General features: G+C 47.8%; 1 protein-coding gene across 1 annotated transcript in view; it reads left to right on the top strand.

Annotated features, from left to right (window-relative positions):
* Positions 1-18,897, top strand: part of GRK3 (G protein-coupled receptor kinase 3) — a 119,954-nt gene that overhangs the window by 98,428 nt on the left and 2,629 nt on the right. Inside the window, exons 14-19 of the mRNA XM_044921304.1 lie at positions 4,640-4,706; positions 5,472-5,572; positions 8,423-8,489; positions 9,570-9,665; positions 12,837-12,999; positions 15,769-15,905. Of these exons, the coding sequence (XP_044777239.1) occupies positions 4,640-4,706; positions 5,472-5,572; positions 8,423-8,489; positions 9,570-9,665; positions 12,837-12,999; positions 15,769-15,905 (631 nt within the window). The remainder of the gene's footprint in view (positions 1-4,639; positions 4,707-5,471; positions 5,573-8,422; positions 8,490-9,569; positions 9,666-12,836; positions 13,000-15,768; positions 15,906-18,897) is intronic.

Raw genomic sequence — 18,897 nt, 5'->3', positions numbered from 1 at the left:
ACCATCTGTTGAGCTGGCGTGCAAAGAAACCTTCCAGTGTGTAAGAGATGGGACTGGATGAACCTTTCACACTACGATTTATGATCTTATGCCATTCTCTGCCTTGCTTGTCCAGAAGCCATTCACAGGAAAGGAAAGAGCCTGGAAACCAAAGGGCAGGGAGATGTTTTTTGACTTAAGTGATTTAGAGTAAACTTGGTAAGCATTTATTGAGTACCTACAATATGCAGGAGACTGTGCTTCATGCTCTGGGGAGAGGAAGAAGGAGAGGCGGGGGGTGGGGGGGAAGCCATATCCAGTCCTTAAGGAGCTCACAGGAAAGTAGAGATGTCCACACACATGAGCAAGGCGGACTGCAGTATCCTGGGGAGCAAAGAAATGGGTCCCAGGGCTGACCTGGGAGAGCAGGGCAGACTCCATGCAGGGGATGCTCTGTGAAGGGGGCCTGGAAAGGGTTGGCGATTCCAAGACTGGAGCAAAGTGAACATGTTTTCCTGCGGGGAGCAGAAAATATAGGACAGTTTGCCTTTCCCCAGTGGTGACCTGGGCAAGGAGGGCGTGCCGGGGGAGAAGGTCGAGGAGGCGGGGTCAAGAAGGGAAAGCCTAGGACGCCATGTGGGGGGTGGGGGCTCCAGAGACTGGAGGCTTTTATGCAAAGGAGAGACATGGCTGGGTGTTCGTCAGAAGAAGGTGCTCATAGCAGCATGCATGTGGCACTGGATGGAGGGAGATGGGGGACAGGTGTGGGGACCCAGGCAAAAGGCCAGGACCTGCGGGCCTGGGACCAGGAAGGAGGCAAGTAGCCAAATGATGTTGCTATGCTGATCGGTGGATGCTGGTTTTTTCCGATGGGTGCTCAGATACGGAAGCTAGGAAGCTAAGGGGTGCTGCTTAGCAATGCCTGGAGTCTTTTTTGTTGTCACAGCTTTGGAAAGGGCTACTCCTGACATCTGTTAGGTGAAGGCGAAGGATGCTGCTGAACATCTTACAATGCACAGGACCGGCCCTGCTGCCCCCAACAAAACATTGCCCTGCCCAAAAGGTCAGCAGTGCCCAGGCAGAGCATGTCTCTTCCTTCCTTCCCACAGAGGCGTAGTGCGCTTGAACAGGGGGTCACCAGCAGGTCTTTTTCGCTTCTCTTTTCTTCAGTTGAATGCTTCTTCCACGGACCAGGGTGTCCCCCCGCCTCTGCTGAAACCCTTGTCCGCACCCCTCACGCACCCTCACTTTGCCTGGCCACTGTAGAAGAATACCGCGGAGGCACGAAGGAAAGGAGTCTGGGTGTGAGCCGCGCAAGCTGTCCAGGCTTGAGATTGCGTTCTGCCTCCCTGGACTCACGGGGATGGGCCGGGTATTGAAGGTTTCCTGTTGCGCCTGTGTGGGATTGCTGTCCTGATCCTCAATCTAGATTTCAGATCTTTGTCAAGGAAAAGAATTGATGTGACAGTAGCTTTGATCCTAACCTCGTCCCCTCTGATGGTCGGTCCCCGAAGGTGTCAGATGCAGGGAGAGAGCCTGGCTGGTGGTCTGGGGACCGCTGAGCTCTGCCCGAGGTTACTGAGTTTGTTCCTCTAGGGGGAAAAAAGGAATGCTTATAAATATTTTGGCAGCTGTTGGCTTAGGTTCAAAACTCATACTTGATGTAACATGTCATCCTTTTGGTATTCGAAAATTAAATTTTGACGTAAGAGTTTTGAATCACTCTTACTTATAAACGTAGTCTCTTGAACTCATCATTCCGCTGTGAACGTGATCTGCCACGTGCGCGCGCGCACGCGTGTGTGTTTTCCCATCACTTCTCACATCTTGAACGATTTCCCCACCCGTTCGGGGAAAACGTACAGTGCGCGCTCCCGGTCTGTGCGAAAGCCGCATCTGCCCGCCGCACATGTGAACTGTGTTCCCGCGGCGCCCCGCCACGAGCCGGAGAGCCGTCGGAGAGCCGCCAGAGAGCCGCGCGCGCGCTGCTGGGAGAGCCGCCCGAGAGCCGCGGGAGAGCCGCCCGAGAGCCGCCGGAGAGCCGCGCGCGCGCTGCTGGGAGAAGTCAGCCGCCCCGCAAGCTGTGGTCAGGCCCCAAACTGTGTCCTATTTAAAGCGGCCGCACCGGGGCGCAGCGGCAGCCACACACGGTCCGGGAGCACCACGTGCCTCCCTCCGAGCGGAGATTATTACTGTCGGAGGGTTTCTTTAACAGTTTCCAAAATAGAAACGGAATCTTTGGTTTTGTTCACAAAGAATAATCAAGACTGCATTGGAAACAGATGTGCATCAAGATGTCGAACTTGAAAGCGCAGACTTTGGCCGCGGCACGGCCCAGAGCCGAATCGCTGAAAAGCGTTTCCGACTGTTGCCTAACGGAGTCGGCCGCGGAATAGCGGTGTATATACAGCGGGCTTGGTAGTGACAGGGTTCATGTGCTGGAAATGTTTTTGGCACCCCCCGGCTCCAACTCCACTCCCCCTTGCGAGCCTCCCTCCGGTCTCATGAAAGACTTTTTACATTTAGCACAGAGCACTTCTGTCAGAACACAGCGGTCCTCCGCTGCAAGGGTCAGGGCACAGCGCTTTCCTTCCGGCGGCAGTCGCAGCACGTCCGCGGGGGTCGAGAGCAGGAGCGGGGTCCCCGCGGCACCGCGCACAGGAGCCAAACCAGCAGGGCTCGTCCCCGCGCCGGGAGATCTGCGCACAACCCCTTGGTGTGCGTTCAGGGACCGCGTGGGGCGGAGACGGCCGGGTCAGCGGAGACTGAAGTCTTACAAGATTTCATAAACTTTCATCCTTTTTCTCTCGAACCACGAACATGTGAATATCTCCGCGTCTTTTGCATCTGAGGATGATACAAGGAATGGTTTTTAAAATGATAATATCTTATAAATCAGCAAACATACCATTTGTTGTTCTATCCGATTTGCTTTTTAACTGCAATCATTGTACATTTTTCTTTTTAAGAAACAATTAGGGTGAACAGAACATTTCCAGTCAAAATCTAGTTTAAAGATTAGTGCATGTTTGCTTGGCACTCATTCACCTTGTTTTAGAGTTTATTTTTCAAATTACTGCTTTCAAGAGATGGAAATTACTCTATTTCATTGCATGGCAAGAAGGACAATAAAGCATTAGAGTGCCCTCTCTTGTACAAAATGAACATTAAAATATTTAAGATAATCAAGGCTCTGAAATGTAATAATCCCTTCCAAGAGATGATTCAGTGCATCCCTTCACTAATTCAGTAGGATGGTCAGAGTGGGAGCAGTAAGTAGTGCAAGGATGAGTTCTCTTTTCTGAATCACATTCATTTATGTGCTCAGTTCTCCAACCCACTTTATAGAGTATCTTGCCTGTGATGATGTTATATACGCCTTAGAAATTAAACTGTAGGATTCACCATTTTTTAGGCACGTCTTGCTGTAAGGAAACTCAGTCATGTACATATATCCCTTCTTTAATTTTCAAATTAAATAAGACCAGGATTGGGCGCCTGGGTGGCTCAGTTGGTTAAGCGACTGCTTTCGGCTCAGGTCATGATCCTGGAGTCCCTGGATCGAGTCCCGCATCGGGCTCCCTGCTCAGCAGGGAGTCTGCTTTTCCCTCTGACCCTCCCCCCTCTCATGCTCTCTCTATCTCATTCTCTCTCTCAAATAGATAAATAAAATCTTTAAAAAAAAAAAAGACCAGGATTTTGTAATTGGCATGTTTACTAGTCTCTTTTAATAAGATTTCCTTTAAAAGCCAGCTTCTCCAGGGTTTTAACAACAGGGTTAAGAGTAGGAATAATTTGCTTATTAATTTCTCGAATGATTGCTGTATCACATACCTCCTGTACACCGCTGTGGTCTTGGCCGTGACCAGCATACACGGTGCCTGTCTGTTCCCTTCGTCATTTCTGTGAAGTAGGGGGCCTTGTGCCCATCAACAGATGAAGAAATCGAGACTGACGGTTTCCGTGACTGGCCTGCAGCCAGTAAACACGCCTGTCACAACCTTGAACCCAGGTCTGCTGACTCCTACATTTGGGGCTCTCCTTAAGTAAAACAGGAGAAAGCAGCTCTCAGAACTGGAGGGCCCCGAGGACAAGGGTTCATTAATGTCTGTTATCACCAAAGGAAGGTATCGCCTAGTTACCAGTGGGGGAGGCGTGTTCATCTTGGTTGTGTTTCGGTTGCAGTTGTTTTGTGTTTCGGTATGTTCTTTGGGTTGTTTAAGAAACTAATATCCCATTTTTCTAAAAAAAAAAAAAAAAGATAAAATTGTATGAAAGTCATTATCTGAAACACTAACATGACAAATGTTATATAAATGGCCTTCATTTTCATGACTACCGGCTGGCTGATTGTTTTCTTTTTAAGGATATTTTAAAATATCACTAGGAATATATTTGCTGAAGCATATTTTCGTACCATGATTTCACTGACGTGAGGATCAGACCGTTCAAGTGAGCATAAACACCCCCCCCCCCTTGAGACACTAACGTACCCCAACACCAGCCTTTCTCTGGGCACGGTAAATGTGTACGGCTTTTGTATTTCTATAGTTTTGGATGAACAGTAACAGGATCCAGTAGAGTACTCAGATACGAGCCAGGGACATTGCACAAAGTGACCTGATACCACATTGTCACAGGATGCTATTCATTTCCACAGGCACAGCCCTTTCAGACAGCACAAAACCAAAGACAAGCATGAGATAGACCGAATGACCCTCACCGTGGTAAGGAGATTGAAAACTCTGTGCTTTGGTGGGTTTTTGTTTTTGTTTTGTTTTTAAGATTTTCTTTTCTTTTTTTTTTTTTTTAGTAATCTCTACCCACAACATGGGACTCGAACCTACAACCCCAAGATCAAGAGTCACATGCCCCACCGACTTAGCCAGCTAGCCAGGTGCCCCTAAAAACTCCGTTCTTATTTGCATTATAATTTTCACGTCTCATTCCATTAACAACCAGTGTAAAAATTTGCTTTCTTAAAAACAAATGAGTGGAGATACAGTTCCTAGAATTCCTAACTGGCAATTTAGTGGAAATAGATGCCAAGGCAGAAATCAAGGTTTGTCACCCCTCAGTAAGAAAGAGATCCAGAAAGTCAAAAACTAAAGTAAGGAGATCGAAGAAAAGGAAAAATCACTGAGGCGCAGAAGAGTGGGGAGACCTGTTTCTCCGGACCTGGCCCCAGGCTATGGATTGACGTTGAAAATGACTAGTTATCTGGGTTGCATGGCTGGCTCAGTTGGTGGAGCGTGCGACTTTTGATCTTGGGGTTGTGAGTTCGAGCCCCACGTTGGGCAAAGAGATTACTTAAAAGAAAAAAAGAAAGTGACTAGTACGGTTTCACGTTTCTTTAGAGTAAATATTAATTCACAGTGAATCTGCAGTTTTTAACACTGTCCTTTTCCAAGAAATGGCCTTTAGGTCTGGTTGGGCATCAGGGCCCTGTTTCCAGGAGGGCATCTTTGAAATCTTGTTTTTTCCTCCCCCAGAACGTGGAACTCCCAGAGGCCTTCTCGCCGGAACTGCGGTCCCTCCTAGAAGGCCTGCTCCAGAGAGACGCCAGTAAGCGGCTCGGCTGCCACGGAGGCGGGTAGGCTGTTATTTTAGCTCTTGAGGATCGTCACCCGGGGCACCTAACACTTAGTTCCAGTACATCACAAATCATTCCTAGCCCCTAAAAATCTCCCATTTTGACCCGAGGCAGGGGAGAAAAATCACATGGGAAATATGTGTGCTGTCGTTTGTGTTTCGTAATTAACGACTTGAAGGAGTCGCTAACTTTTCAACTTTAAAAATCGAGCATGTTGATGGTGGAAACGAATCCTGATATTTCACAGTTCATTTGGTGACGTTTTACTAATTAGGTTTGCAGTGATGGCAGTTCAATATCCTGATCAGGTTCTTACTGGTTTTCTCTCACGCGTAACTGGTCGGCTACTGTCTTATACTTGCTTTCTATCTGCTAGATATCCAGAATGCCTTCCTGTAATCCTCAAACTTGACTGATATTTTGGCTGGATACAGAATTCTAAATCGATAATGATTTTCCCCCAGAACTTTGGGGATATGTTGCTTTATTGTGTGCAATAAAGCTGGTCATGGAGCCCAGTTATCACTCCTCATGTCAGGTTCCGATAGTTCCTTGTACTGTGGAGGTTCATTTTCTTGAGCTTGGGGAATACTGTTATTTTTTTATTTGACAATCCCTCTCCTCCATTTCCTTGGTTAGCTCGTAGAACTCCTTTTAGGTGGCTGTCGGAATTTCTAGAATGGTCATCAATGCTTCTGACCTTGTGTATTCCCTGTATCTTCGCTTTGATTCTGTTCTACTTTCTGTGGGCTTAAATCTCTAGTCCTTCCTTTGATTGCTTTTTAAAATCTTTAGCAGGCTTAATTTCTTCAAAATAGAACCTTTCAAAGGTTCCCCCCACTCCATTAGAATAAACACGTAGCTGTAGGCATTTTGGGGTTGGATATGGAGGAAGACAGTATGGTGTGTGTGCGTGCGCACGCGCATGCACGAAGAGTTCAGATTGTCTTCAGTGCATGTCTCCCCCTCCCCCCTCCCACACCCCCCTCCACACACACGGCGTTGAGCCTGGAGCTCAGCACCTCTGTCCCCTGGCCAGTAGCTGTGCTATTTCCTGCCAGCAATCACGGCTCCTGCGTCCACTCCCATCCTGTCTGCTGATGGTTCCCCGTCCCTCTTTGTGGTGCATTTAGGTCTCCGTGTTCCTCTTCCATCATTTCAGCAGTTGTTGGGAAGGAAGAAATGCAAAACGCAAAGGGACACCCTTTGCTTTAGATTTCATTCATTCATTCAGTAAACACTTACTGAGCACTCCCTGAGTGTCAGCCACGGTCCTAACTGCTGGGGCCGAGGCAGTTACACACAGGTCGACACAACCCTGCCGTCTTGGAGCTTATATTGGGTGGGGGTGAATGACATTATAGAAACGATCCAGTAAGTAAGATGACCTCAGACTGAGAGAAGAGCATGAATGAGATAAATAAGGCAGTGTTGTCGTTGAGACTCCAGCCTTGGGAGGAGAGAGGGGAAGGACTCCAGGCAGAGGGGTCAGTGAGGGTAGGGCTTTGAGGGGAAATTAAGCTTCCACGATGCAGAAGAGCAAGAAGGCTGGAGAGCCAGGAGAGGGAGGTCAAGAGCAGGTCAGAGAGGTGGTGGGCTCAGGCAGGTCCTGTAGGCCGTGTCCCTGGACTTTGCTGTAAGTGCAACAGGAGGCCTCTGGAGAGTCTTGGGGAGGGGTGTAGGGAGATGGTTTGAAAAGATGATGTGGGCATGGCATGGGGCAGGTGGGGCTGTGGGCTGTGTGGCTGGGGGGCAGGCTGGGGCAGGGGGGCAGTTAGGGCCATTTGGGGAGCAGGGTGGGGACCTGGACGGTGGCAGTGGTGGCGGGACATTTAGCATTCCCTCCATGATCGAAGACCCTGCCGCCCCCACTAGGAATCAGATCTCGGTGAGGATTGGAGGCAGTAAGTCAGCCCCAGGACTTGCCGAGGGGTGGGCTGTGGAGTGTAGGGGTTAGTGGGGCATCGGGGGTGATCCGGCTCTTTGGCCTTAGACAACAAGGCGTGGGAGTAATGCAGCAGTTCTACAGACCTCTCGCCCCATCAAGTGGAGACTCCAAGTAGGCGCTGGGTGGGTGGGCCTCCTGGCGTGCAGGACAAAGTCAGCACTTGGGACACAGATCTGAGAGCTTGTCTGCAGGTACGGGTCACTTAAAGGCCTGGCAGAGTGAGGTTACCGAAGGAGTGATAGCAGAGGAAGGGGGCCGAGAACCAGCCCTTGGGGCTCTGCTGGGGGAGACAGGGCTGGGGGACCCAGGGCAGGCCTTGGTCCCTGGCAAGCACGGCGACCATGCGCTTTCCCTGGGTAGGCTTTCCTCCTGGTATACAGCCCCTTCTCTTCTGCATAAACTGAGCTTTAAGGGTGGTCTCCAGGAAAACTTGTTTCTTCAATTTATGAGGAGGTTTGGCATACGCTATGTTCCTAGATTTCTAGTTTGCTTCTGAATTCATATTTGGTACTTCATATGCCTACCGTTTGATCTAACATGCCTCATAGACATTTGCTGAAAATCTCCTCAGTGTGGAGATCTCTAGTTTGATTCTTATTTGAATTTGTTCTCTGGGCAACAGAATCCTGTGTATCTCTCTATCTGTGACAACTCCTAGGTTCTCTCAAACTGGAATATGCGTCCCTGATAAATTACCATATGGGATAATATTCCTAGCTTCCGCATACAATATTTCTAAACATCCAGTGTTTCCTGTGTTTCTTTGAAAGAAGCATATTTTACTTGCTTACTTAAAGAACTGAAAATGGTCGTTCCTCTGTATTCTTACTAGGAGACAGTTTTTGGAAAATACTCCTTAGGTTTGCAAACGCACCCTTACCAACTTTGTGCCTCTTCCACAGGGCACAAGAAGTAAAGGAACACATCTTTTTCAAAGGCATCGACTGGCAGCAAGTCTACTTACAGAAGGTACTCTGTCTGGAACCCCACACTGGGCACCACCACCTCTATGCTCCCTCTTGTCCCCCACTTCCTGGGTCCACTCCCCAGGGCCCCGCGCTTAGCCCCGCCCCTGGCCCCGCCCCAAGCCCCGCCCCCCCAGACACCCCAGGCTGCAGTGTGAGTCCTTCTTGCTCTTCTACCCATGGGCTGCCATTGCTGCCAGCTCCCTCTGGGCTGACTTTTCTGTCTCCCTAGTTTAAAAGTTTTCAAAATCTCTGCAGTGTACATTAATAAATATCGAAACGGAGTTGTTATCTAATTCAAATGTCCCTATAACTGAGATGTTTTTAGCTTTCACTCATCTTTTTGACTTCCTATCTCAATCAGTGACTGTATTTTCATAAAGATCTCTATAGAAATGTACGAGAAACGTGGGTCACAAATCTACATATACTTTTTCTAACCCAGCACCATACAACTTAAGGATCAGTATGATTGGATAGCAACAGAATCCCTTCCCTTATTTTAAGATATTTTTTTATATTCCCATGAGTACAGGAAAACACCCCAAACTAAAGGGTTTTTTTAAATGTGGATCAGCCTTGGATTCGTTTTTGCATCATCTCCAGCAGTGGAGGGATGATGCTCTGTTAGTCCCGCCCGCTGTGAACCAGGGAGTGGGCTCCAGCTCCATTGGCGTCAGCTGGGCACCTCTGTGGGTGTGGAGCGCTCCCTCTGGCCTCCCCGCACATTAAGGCTCCAGCAAGTGCAGTGTGGTGCCCTGTTGTCTGAGACGTGGTGTTTTCCTAAAGTTGAGCTGGCGGGATGTGCAGTCTTGAGACTTAATTATATTCAGTAATGCTTTAAGACCTTGGACGTGAATCTTTTTTTTTCCCCCTGAAGTTTCTCTAAAATCTGGGGTCGTCTTTTAGGGCTGTTCCATGCCCAGGCTCATCTCTGAAAGATGTGCTGTGATGTGTAGGAGCTCGGCTGGAATGATCAGCATGCAGCACAGTGGTGCTCACAGTGTTCTCACTGTAGAGCCGTAGGTCGGGATGGGCCGTAAGGTGATCTGATAACTGAAGCATGCTTCTTTGGATCTTCCAGTACCCTCCACCCTTGATTCCTCCCCGGGGAGAAGTCAATGCTGCTGATGCCTTTGACATTGGCTCATTTGATGAAGAGGATACCAAGGGCATCAAGGTACACATGTGATGTTCGCCCTGGGTGTTTTGGAGGGTGGGGAGGCTTTTTATTGGCTGTCAAACTGAGTGATTGTCTTAGCATTGGCCTGCTGGTGGAATGTAACTTACCAGTCAATACCTATATATTGGAAGAATGTAGAAGTCAAGGACCTAAATTAGAAACGATGAAAGCTTTCTGTGGACTAATCATTTTATGTTTGACAACCTGGGAAGTGGTCAGTTTCTTACGGATTTGGATATATTTGTGATTGGAATAGAACTCGAACTTACATGAGGCAGAGAAGAAACAACTGTGACAGTGAACACACTTTGCCATGGGCCGAAGAGCCCGCCGTCTTAATCCTTTTAAGTTTTCAGGCCTCTCTGTGTTAGGATGAAGAGAGCAAACAGCATGAGTCATTCTGCATTTGTCAATCAAAAGTGAAATAATCACTGTGGTTTTTTTTTTTTTAATATAATTCTCTGCATTTTTCAAACTTTTGTTCATATCATTATGTTTCCCAGTAGACAAGGCATAATTACAGACGGTGAGTCATGAGGGAAAATCATCCTCCTCAGGCTGCTAAGTCAGAGTGTATCACTACATGCCGGGCTCACATCTGCCCCCACCTTCTCAGCGTCCCCCAGGACCTCCCCATCTTTTCTCAGCTGCCTCCTTATACCCTGGTGGTGTAAGCCCCCCCCACTTTTCCTACCAAGCAGCTCCCCCTCCAGAAGGCTGTGGCACTGTAAGCACACACACCTGTGAGGAGCCGTGGCCAGGGACACACAGAACTGGAACCAACGGGGCCTGGAGACAGAAGTGGTGGGTGAGCGGCTGGGGAGGAGGGAAGCTGCAGGAGACCCCACGAGAGGCCAGGCGCATTGGGACCCGAGGAATGGCAGCTGGTTGGAACTGGCAGTGTCAGGAAGGAGGGGCGATCGGGGTGCTCCCAGGACCAGCTTCCCAGGAGGGGAACCCGAGGCGAAGAGGAGGTGGAGGGGGCTAAGGTCACTTCTGTGGTCTGGCGCAGTGGCTCTCCCAGGGGCCGCAGCGTGTCCGGTGCCGCGACGTGCGCGCTGCCAGGCGTGGTCTGCAGCCTGGACAGACAGCACGCGGCAGGCGTGGAAGTACCGCTGTGCAGCCGTGCTCTGGGGAAAGATCATTCACAAAGTCGCTTAAAAGGATTACTGTTGTCACAATAGAATTTTGTCAGCAGAGGTTCTACCGTCCACGAAAGGGTGCTAAAAATGAAGCGGCTGTGATGTGGGAGCCCACAGACATTTTTGATGTTAAAAAGAGATTTCTCATACTTTAAATTTTGTTAACCATAATCGCGGCTCTGGAGTCAGACAGACTGGGCTCAAATCTGCCCTTATTTGCTGAGTGACTTCGGGTAACCCCTCGCGCCTTGGTTTTGTCTCCTGTGACTGGTTTTGACGCCCAGATTTCTGTGAGGTAGAAGAGAGAGCCGCTTTAAGCCTCCTGGCATGTCATCCATGCTTCAGCTAGGAGGTTCTGTCAACGTGGTTTTCGTTCTTCGTGACCAAGAGCTGAGGATGAGCACGCTCAGAACAAGATGGGGCGTGTGGCCAGGGGCCCCGCGGGAAATGAGGAGCCTGGGACAGCCTTGTCCAGCTAGAGGGTCTGCATCTTAAGAAACCATGCATTCTTTACCTTTAAAAAAGCCCAAATTATACACTGTTCTTTAAAAAACAAGAACAAAAACAACAAAAAAGTGCACCTCAGATAAGGACAGATTTTCTTCTTTGTTTTATTCACTTTTAACAACTTATGCTAAGTCCTAAAAAGTCAAGGCTCTCTGAAATTCTAGGAAGTAGAATGGTTTGTATACAAAGCAGAGTTGGCCCTTTCCGAGCAACTACTTTGGAAAGGAGTGTGTTTTTACTTTTGGCAAAGCCTTCAGAATCCGTCCCGGATCACAGGGTGACCCTGTGGCCTGGTGCACTAGCAACCCCCCCCCACACACACATGCACACGCGCACACACCCACGCACGTGCGCACACACACCCACGCACGCGCACGCACACACACGCACGCACATTCACGCGCGGCTGGGCACGCGCCTCCAGCATTCATGCTCTGAGCCACTGAGGATTTCAGCTCTGGGCTCAGCCTGGGCTTCTGAAGGAAGCCAAAAGAGGAAAGGAAGGCTCTGAGAATCAAAGCGATCCTAAAATCAACACATGATCATAACAGGTCACTAAGGGCAGTTGGAGAACCCTCCGTGTTTCATCGATTTGCTGAAGTCTTGGGCGCAAGTGCCTCTTCTTGTTCTTTTTCTTGCAAATAACTTGCTTGTTCTAATTATCTATCCAGTACTTCTCTTTCAGGCAAAGGAGCACGCAAATCAAGTTTCTAAAGAGTTCTGTGCTTTTGAATGACAGATGTGTTCCTTTCTTTCAGTGACATCATTCACCTTTCTGCATGTAGCTCGGTGGCATAAAATCATTCTCTTTGCCCATTTTCAGAGTGTGGCCTCTAAGCTCAGGGGGAGGAATGAAGGATTTTGAGTAGTAGTTTGGAAGACAAATGCTATCATTAAGTGTAATTTTTACCCCAGTGCCTCTTAAAGGCGAAGCTGCCTAAACCCCCCATGTCTCCTGAGCGCCGTGGTTGTGCATTTCATCACGCTGTTACCCTGGGTTCGTGGAAGGTTGGAAGGTTCATGGAATGAATGGAAAATTCAGCCTCCTCTCCCTTCTTCTCATCTCACTTTTCAGATGAATCGAGGGTGGTGAGAAAACCCTCCTACCTTCTCCCTTTTAATTGTTTCTCAAAGTACAGGATATAATTTCCTACTTTTGCAAATAGAGTCTCCTCGCCATCCTTGACATTCTATTTTGTTTTTGGATCCTTTTGTACTTTAAATAAAGCCCTGTATGGGTTAGTTTTTCATTGGCGAAAAGGTAACGAAGATGGTATGAGAGGACGGGCTGCATCTTCCCTGACGTGGGACTGGACGTGAGGTGCTGTCCGCCGGCGCGTTGGCAGAGCCCGGCTGCATGGTTATCAGTAGCCGACGTTTGTGACAGTGACTGAGCCGTCTCTGAAGGGTTGTGTGCCGTTGTCCCGTTATCTTCCCGTGTACGGTTAGAGTACTTTTGAATCTGTTGCCTTGCTAAGTATGTTAAATCATAACTATCTTGATCTCTTAAAATAATAAGCTTCTTGATTGCGACCAAGATCTCTACAAGAACTTCCCCTTGCTGATCTCGGAGCGCTGGCAGCAGGAAGTGGCAGAAACAGTTTATGACGCAGTGAATGCGGACACGGATAAAATTGAGGCCAGAAAGAGAGCTAAAAATAAGCAACTTGGACACGAAGAAGGTAAAATAGCCAGCGTGTCTCAAAATATTTTCAATGCAATGAATTTTTTAAAAAATGTCTTGTAAAGCCGGGAAAGTATTTGGGTCATAAAGTACTTTCCAGGGGTGGCAAGGGGGATGCCCTAACTAGTGGTATGTGGCTTGGAAAAGCTCAGTGTAATAGTTCAGTCTTCAGTCAACATGTAAATTAAGGTAGTCAGCAGCAGTGTGTCAGTGTGTCCTCTGACCTCGGAGCGTCTAGAGCCAGTTGGCAAGTGTCTTCCTTGAAGCCTGAATATTACCGTGCCAGGAGCAGGCCCGGCTTCATGGGCGTGTGACCTGGGCCACCTCCTAGGGCACCCCACTGGGTTGAACGCTCGCTGTAACCATCTTGACATTCTTAATCATGTTTGAACAAGGGGCCTGCATGTTCATTTTTCACTGGGCCCGGCAAAGTATATGGTAGTTGGCTCTGGTGAGGAGCTTAGCATGCGTGTCCCTTGTCCAGAGCTATAAATGGATAGAATGACATTTCTTTTACAAACAGCATTAAGGAATTGCCAGACCACATTTTTATTTACAACATGTGAGTGCCCTGTTGGGATTTCCAAAGTGGAGTGTGTAACATCCGGTGTTAAACCAGTCGGCCATTCTTGATTCACCAAATGTTGTCGCTCTCGATTTTCCTAAGATTTTAAAGGATCTTGGATATTTAAATGTACTGTGGTTGAGGACGGTGCTATGATTCACTTTACGTCTAGGCAAAGACTTTTCTGAGGTCAATGTTATATGATAAGAGTGACCGACCAGAACCAGTTCCTTTGTGTGAATAAGTTACTTGAATGCGGGCAGCTTGATGCAGGCTGGTCGGTCGTGCCCATCATTTCTCATTTCCCAGTAGCGTTTATCACCTGCTCAGAAACGTGTGCCCGCGCCCAGGTGGCTTCCTCCTTATGTAAAAGCTGCCTGAGTACCCCAAGGGAACAGCGCGGCCCCGCAACTGTGCTCACCTCCACTCTGCAGGGAGAGGGGCTTCATTTCTTTCTTTCTTTTTTTTTTTTTTTAAATATTTTATTTTTTTTTATTTATTTGAGAGAGAGGATGAGAGGAGAGAGAGAGCACATGAGAGGGGGGAGGGTCAGAGGGAGAAGCAGACTCCCTGCTGAGCAGGGAGCCCGATGCGGGACTCGATCCCAGGACTCCAGGATCATGACCTGAGCCGAAGGCAGTCGCTTAACCAACTGAGCCACCGAGGCACCCGAGGGTCTTCATTTCTAAGCTGTTCCTTAGACAGTGCATCCATTGACATCACTCTGGACTGTTGGCCGTAGCAAATTTTACAGGAGAAATTACTTTTTTATGTCAATGGTAGCTTGCTCCGGGGAGGGTCATGATGTCACTAGAATCTTGACAAATTGGACCTAGAAAAAAATTAGTATACCTTAATAACCTTACCGAAGTGCATCCTTTTAATTAGAGCTGCAGTTAGAGCATCTAGCAAGTTAATGAATTTATCTTCATGTTTAAATGATTGATTTGGACATCACTGGGCTCTTGGTTGAAGATCTCAGGAGTCACCTTACAGAACGATACAGTCTAGGCTTAGGTCTCTGAGGTAAACCTGCAAGGCTTCTACCTTCCATATACTTAAGCCGTGCAAACACTTTTGCATTAAAATGACAGCTTTGGGGAGCCCACCCTATCACCTGTCCCCTCCCTTCTTGGTTCTTTTCCCTCCTGTATGCGGGACAGTGTGGGTATTGCTTATCTGTTTACCGTCTGGGTCTCCTGTTAGAACATTAGCTCTCTGAGGGCGAGAGTTCTGTCTCTTGCCATGTAGCCCTGCGGAATCCAGAGCGCCCAGAACATGCCCAACACCAGGCATTCCCTGAATAGCTATTGAATGAATGAGGGGAGGAGTGAATGAATGATTTTTAGCCTGGTCTCCAAAGCCTTTAAAGAAAGAAAGCAGAGCCAGTCACTTAAAATTAACCTTTTAAAAAAAAAAAGAGATAGTACTTCACTCTAACAATATGATCAGGACTTAACATGAGTCCGAATTAGCTCAGTCTGTCTAGGTAACCGTATATTTGAGGGATAAATATAGCCTTAAGGAATAACCAGTTTTGAGCCTTGTGTTACCTTGGCTGCTTGGTAAGCCCCTTACTATTATTTATGGGATTGAGTGGAGAACCCCAGTCCCACATAAAGGCAAAGGTACTTTGGGCATAGCCTGAATTGAATTCCTCTCTAATCTCCAATTCTTGTTATTACACATAATGAAAAAATAGTTTGGGAACAAACTTGTGCCCTCTCTGAGCGATGAGGGAACATCACGAATGTATCCGAATATTGAGAAACAGCCATTCAGTATGTTAGCGGAGACCTGTTCTTTCGATCCCCAGCTCACCTGGGTCTCAAAACTGAGGTACGGATTTGCATAATGTCCTCCGTTCATAGAAATTTGATTTTTCCGGGGCGCCTGGGTGGCTCAGTTGGTTAAGCGACTGCCTTCGGCTCAGGTCATGATCCTGGAGTCCCGGGATCGAGTCCCGCATCGGGCTCCCTGCTCGGCAGGGAGTCTGCTTCTCCCTCTGACCCTCTCACCTCTCATGTTCACGCTCTCTCTCATTCTCTCTCTCAAATAAATAAATAAAATCTTAAAAAAAAAAAAAAGAAATTTGATTTTTCCAAAGAGTGTGTCATTCTTTTCTGTTCGTTTGTTTCTGAAAAGAACATAGACCATCTGTGTCCGAGCCCATTTAATTTGCGGTTATTTTATATTGCTCAGATTATGCTCTGGGAAAGGACTGTATCATGCACGGGTACATGCTGAAGCTGGGGAACCCGTTCCTGACTCAATGGCAGCGTCGGTATTTTTACCTCTTTCCGAACAGACTTGAATGGAGAGGAGAGGGAGAGTCCCGGGTAAGTCCAGAGCGGTCCACCCAGCACGGACTTGCAGGGTTCTCAGTGTCACATGGCTCGTTCGGATGGCTGGCATGTCTTCTAAAATAGCCCGTTAAGCTCTGGGTATCTATTTAAACTCGTGCACATGAGATTTTGGTGTTCAAACTCTAACTTTTAAACTTAGAGTCAAAGAAGGATTCTGTAACGTCTGCAAATAGAATGTGAGGTCAAAACAGGTTTGAAGGAGGCCGGAGAGTAGTTGGGGAGATCAAAAGAGATAAAAACCCCAAAACCAAACAAACAAATCCAGGATGTTGGAGTCGGACAGAGGCGATTGAATCCACAGCTCAGAGAAGGGGGTCTGGCGTCCGTGACACAGCACGACAGTTGTGGGTCTGCCTCTGCTCAGTCGCCCCTTCACGTGCTTCCCCCGCCCCAGGTCAGGCTCAAATGAAGTGAGCTAAGTGATGCTGGGCCCAGAGCCGAGGTCGCCAGACACTTCCTTTGGTCTCTGCTTTGTTGGAAAAGTTTAAGTGACGTCCATAGCATGGGCAGGAAGATACACTGCCCCCTCAGGTCCTCTCTTGAGGGCCAGTGTTCGCGAACAAGGTAAGAAGACATCTTGAATCCACACTGTCCCTCGAAGCCAGGCAGGTGGCCTTTATTCAGCACCTGCTGTGTGGGGAGTGGAGGGCTCGTGCAGAGGTGGCCATCCAAGCAGAAGGCATACTTCTGCTCCTGGGGAGGGAATGGCTAGTCCTCTGGGGCCAAGGAAGCAGGGCAGTGGGTCCCGAATGTCAAAAACATGGTTGATGTCTTGGATGTGTCAGAATACTGCCCATCCGTTGTCCGGTGGTGAGAAGTGTAGAATAACCTCTAATCTGGTTTGTTCGATGTTGGAATGTGTTTTTTAAATCCCCGTTGGTAAAGGGGCGCCTGGGCGGCTCAGTCGGTTAAGGGTCCAACTCTTGGTTTCGGCTCGAGGTCATGATCTCAGGGTCGTGGGATCGAGCCCCATGTTGGGCTTCACACTCAGTGCGGAGTCTCCTGTCCCCTCTGCTCCTCCTCCCCCCACTTGCATGCTCTCTCTCTCTCTCAAATAAGTAAATAAAATCCTTGAAAATAAATAAATAAAAATAATAAATCCCCGTTGGTAAATTGCTATCTAATTATAGTGATTGCTACTGCACAGCACGTTCCTTTCAAATAAGTCAGGCTGCTCACCGCTGCTGCTGCCGCGGGGCTCATTTCCTCAGACTAATGCGCCTAGGCTCTGAATTGCTATTAGTAAGTCTCTTTGGGGGTCCTGAGCTGTAACTGAGGTGCTGGTGTTATATAATACAATGTGTAATATTCTATCATATATATTGTATTTTATAAATATATGAACTCAACACACAAATTGTAATCCGTATATATTATTATTATTATAGAATATATAATATTTCCAGATAATAAGTGTCCCTGGGCATATTACGCATTTACGGTTGACCCTTACACAACTCGGGGGTCGGGGATGTCGGCCCCTCATGCAGTCGAAAACCTGTGTGTAACTTTTGACTCCCCCCAAAAACTTGACTGCTGATAGCCTACTGTTGACCAGAAGGCTGACTGATAAACAGCGGGTTAACACAGAATTTGCGCGTGACATGACTTAAATACTGTATTCTTACAATAGGGTAAGCTAGAGAAAAGAAAATGTTATTAAGAAAATCACAAGGAAGAGGGGTGCTTGGTTGGCTCAGTCGTTAAGTGTCTGCCTTCTGCTCAGGTCACGATCCCAGGGTCTTGGGGTCGAGCCCCGCATCGGGCTCTCTGCTCAGCAGGAAGCCTTGCTTCTCCCTCTCCCACTCCCCCTGCTTGTATTCCCTCTCTTGCTATATTTCTCTCTGTCAAATAAATAAATAAAATCTTTTAAAAAAAGAAAAAAATCACAAGGAGAAGAGAGAATACATTTACCGAACTGTACTGTATTTACGGGGAAAAAACTCCCTATAGAAGTGGACCCACACAGTTCAAACCCATGTTGTCCCAGGGCCAATTTTAGTCTGCCGTCTACTGGACAGTCACCGTGGTGTGCGTTGAAAGGAAGTTATCTAGCTTTTCAGGATATTTGAAAACTTAAAGAAAATCTTCCCTTTTTTTTGAACATCGGATACAGTAAGGTAGTTTTTTTTTTTTTTAAGATTTTATTTATTTATTTGACAGACAGCGAGAACACAAGCAGAGGGAGTGGGAGAGGGAGAAGCAGGCTTCCCGCTGAGCAGAGAGCCCAATGCGGGGCTCGATCCCAGGACTCTGGGATCGTGACCTGAGCCGAAGGCAGATGCCCAATGACTGAGCCACCCAGGTGCCCTGGTAGCTTGGTTTTAAAAGTCAGCATTCGATGTTCTGTTTGAGAGCGGCCTAGTGTATATGGATGGATGGATTCATAGGTATAAATCAGGAAACAGAAAAATGAGCATTTATGATGGTGGTGTTTTTCATTTAGGAGTCCTGGAGTATTTATCCAAAAAGACATAAAATGGTAAGGTACTCACGACACCATAACGTTCGCCGCAAGCAGTCGTGTTCTAGACCTGGCGTGACCATCTTTTAAGGATGTTGCCTGTATTTATAGCATCCTTTTGATATCATTCTTTCAAAATATCCTTAGCTCACCAGCCAACATTGCCAGACCCTTCCCGAGCTGCCATGTCAGGAGCTCAGCTGCACCCCATCGGCTCATGTACATCGCACAGCACTTCGCTGTTTCCTCCCAGCTCAGTCGATAGCACTCAGGGAAGCGTGCGACACGGAAGGGACGCGTGCGAGTGACAGCCGTTCCCAAATGGATCCTGTGTCGAGGGAACAGCCGTGCTGCTGTCTTACAGAGACAGTCTGTCCTTTGCCATTTCCTTTGAGATGCCGTCATTTGAATTCTGTGCATGTCCCTTCCTAGCCATTCCCCTCTCTTCTAGAACATCATCAGAGAAAGGGAAAGGCTGATTTTTTTTTTTAACTTTTCCTA

This window comes from Neomonachus schauinslandi, chromosome 14 (genome assembly GCF_002201575.2).
Source record: "Neomonachus schauinslandi chromosome 14, ASM220157v2, whole genome shotgun sequence".
Lineage (NCBI taxonomy): Eukaryota > Metazoa > Chordata > Mammalia > Carnivora > Phocidae > Neomonachus > Neomonachus schauinslandi.
Note: the sequence above shows the minus strand (reverse complement) of the source record. Positions and strands in the feature narration are given on the sequence as shown.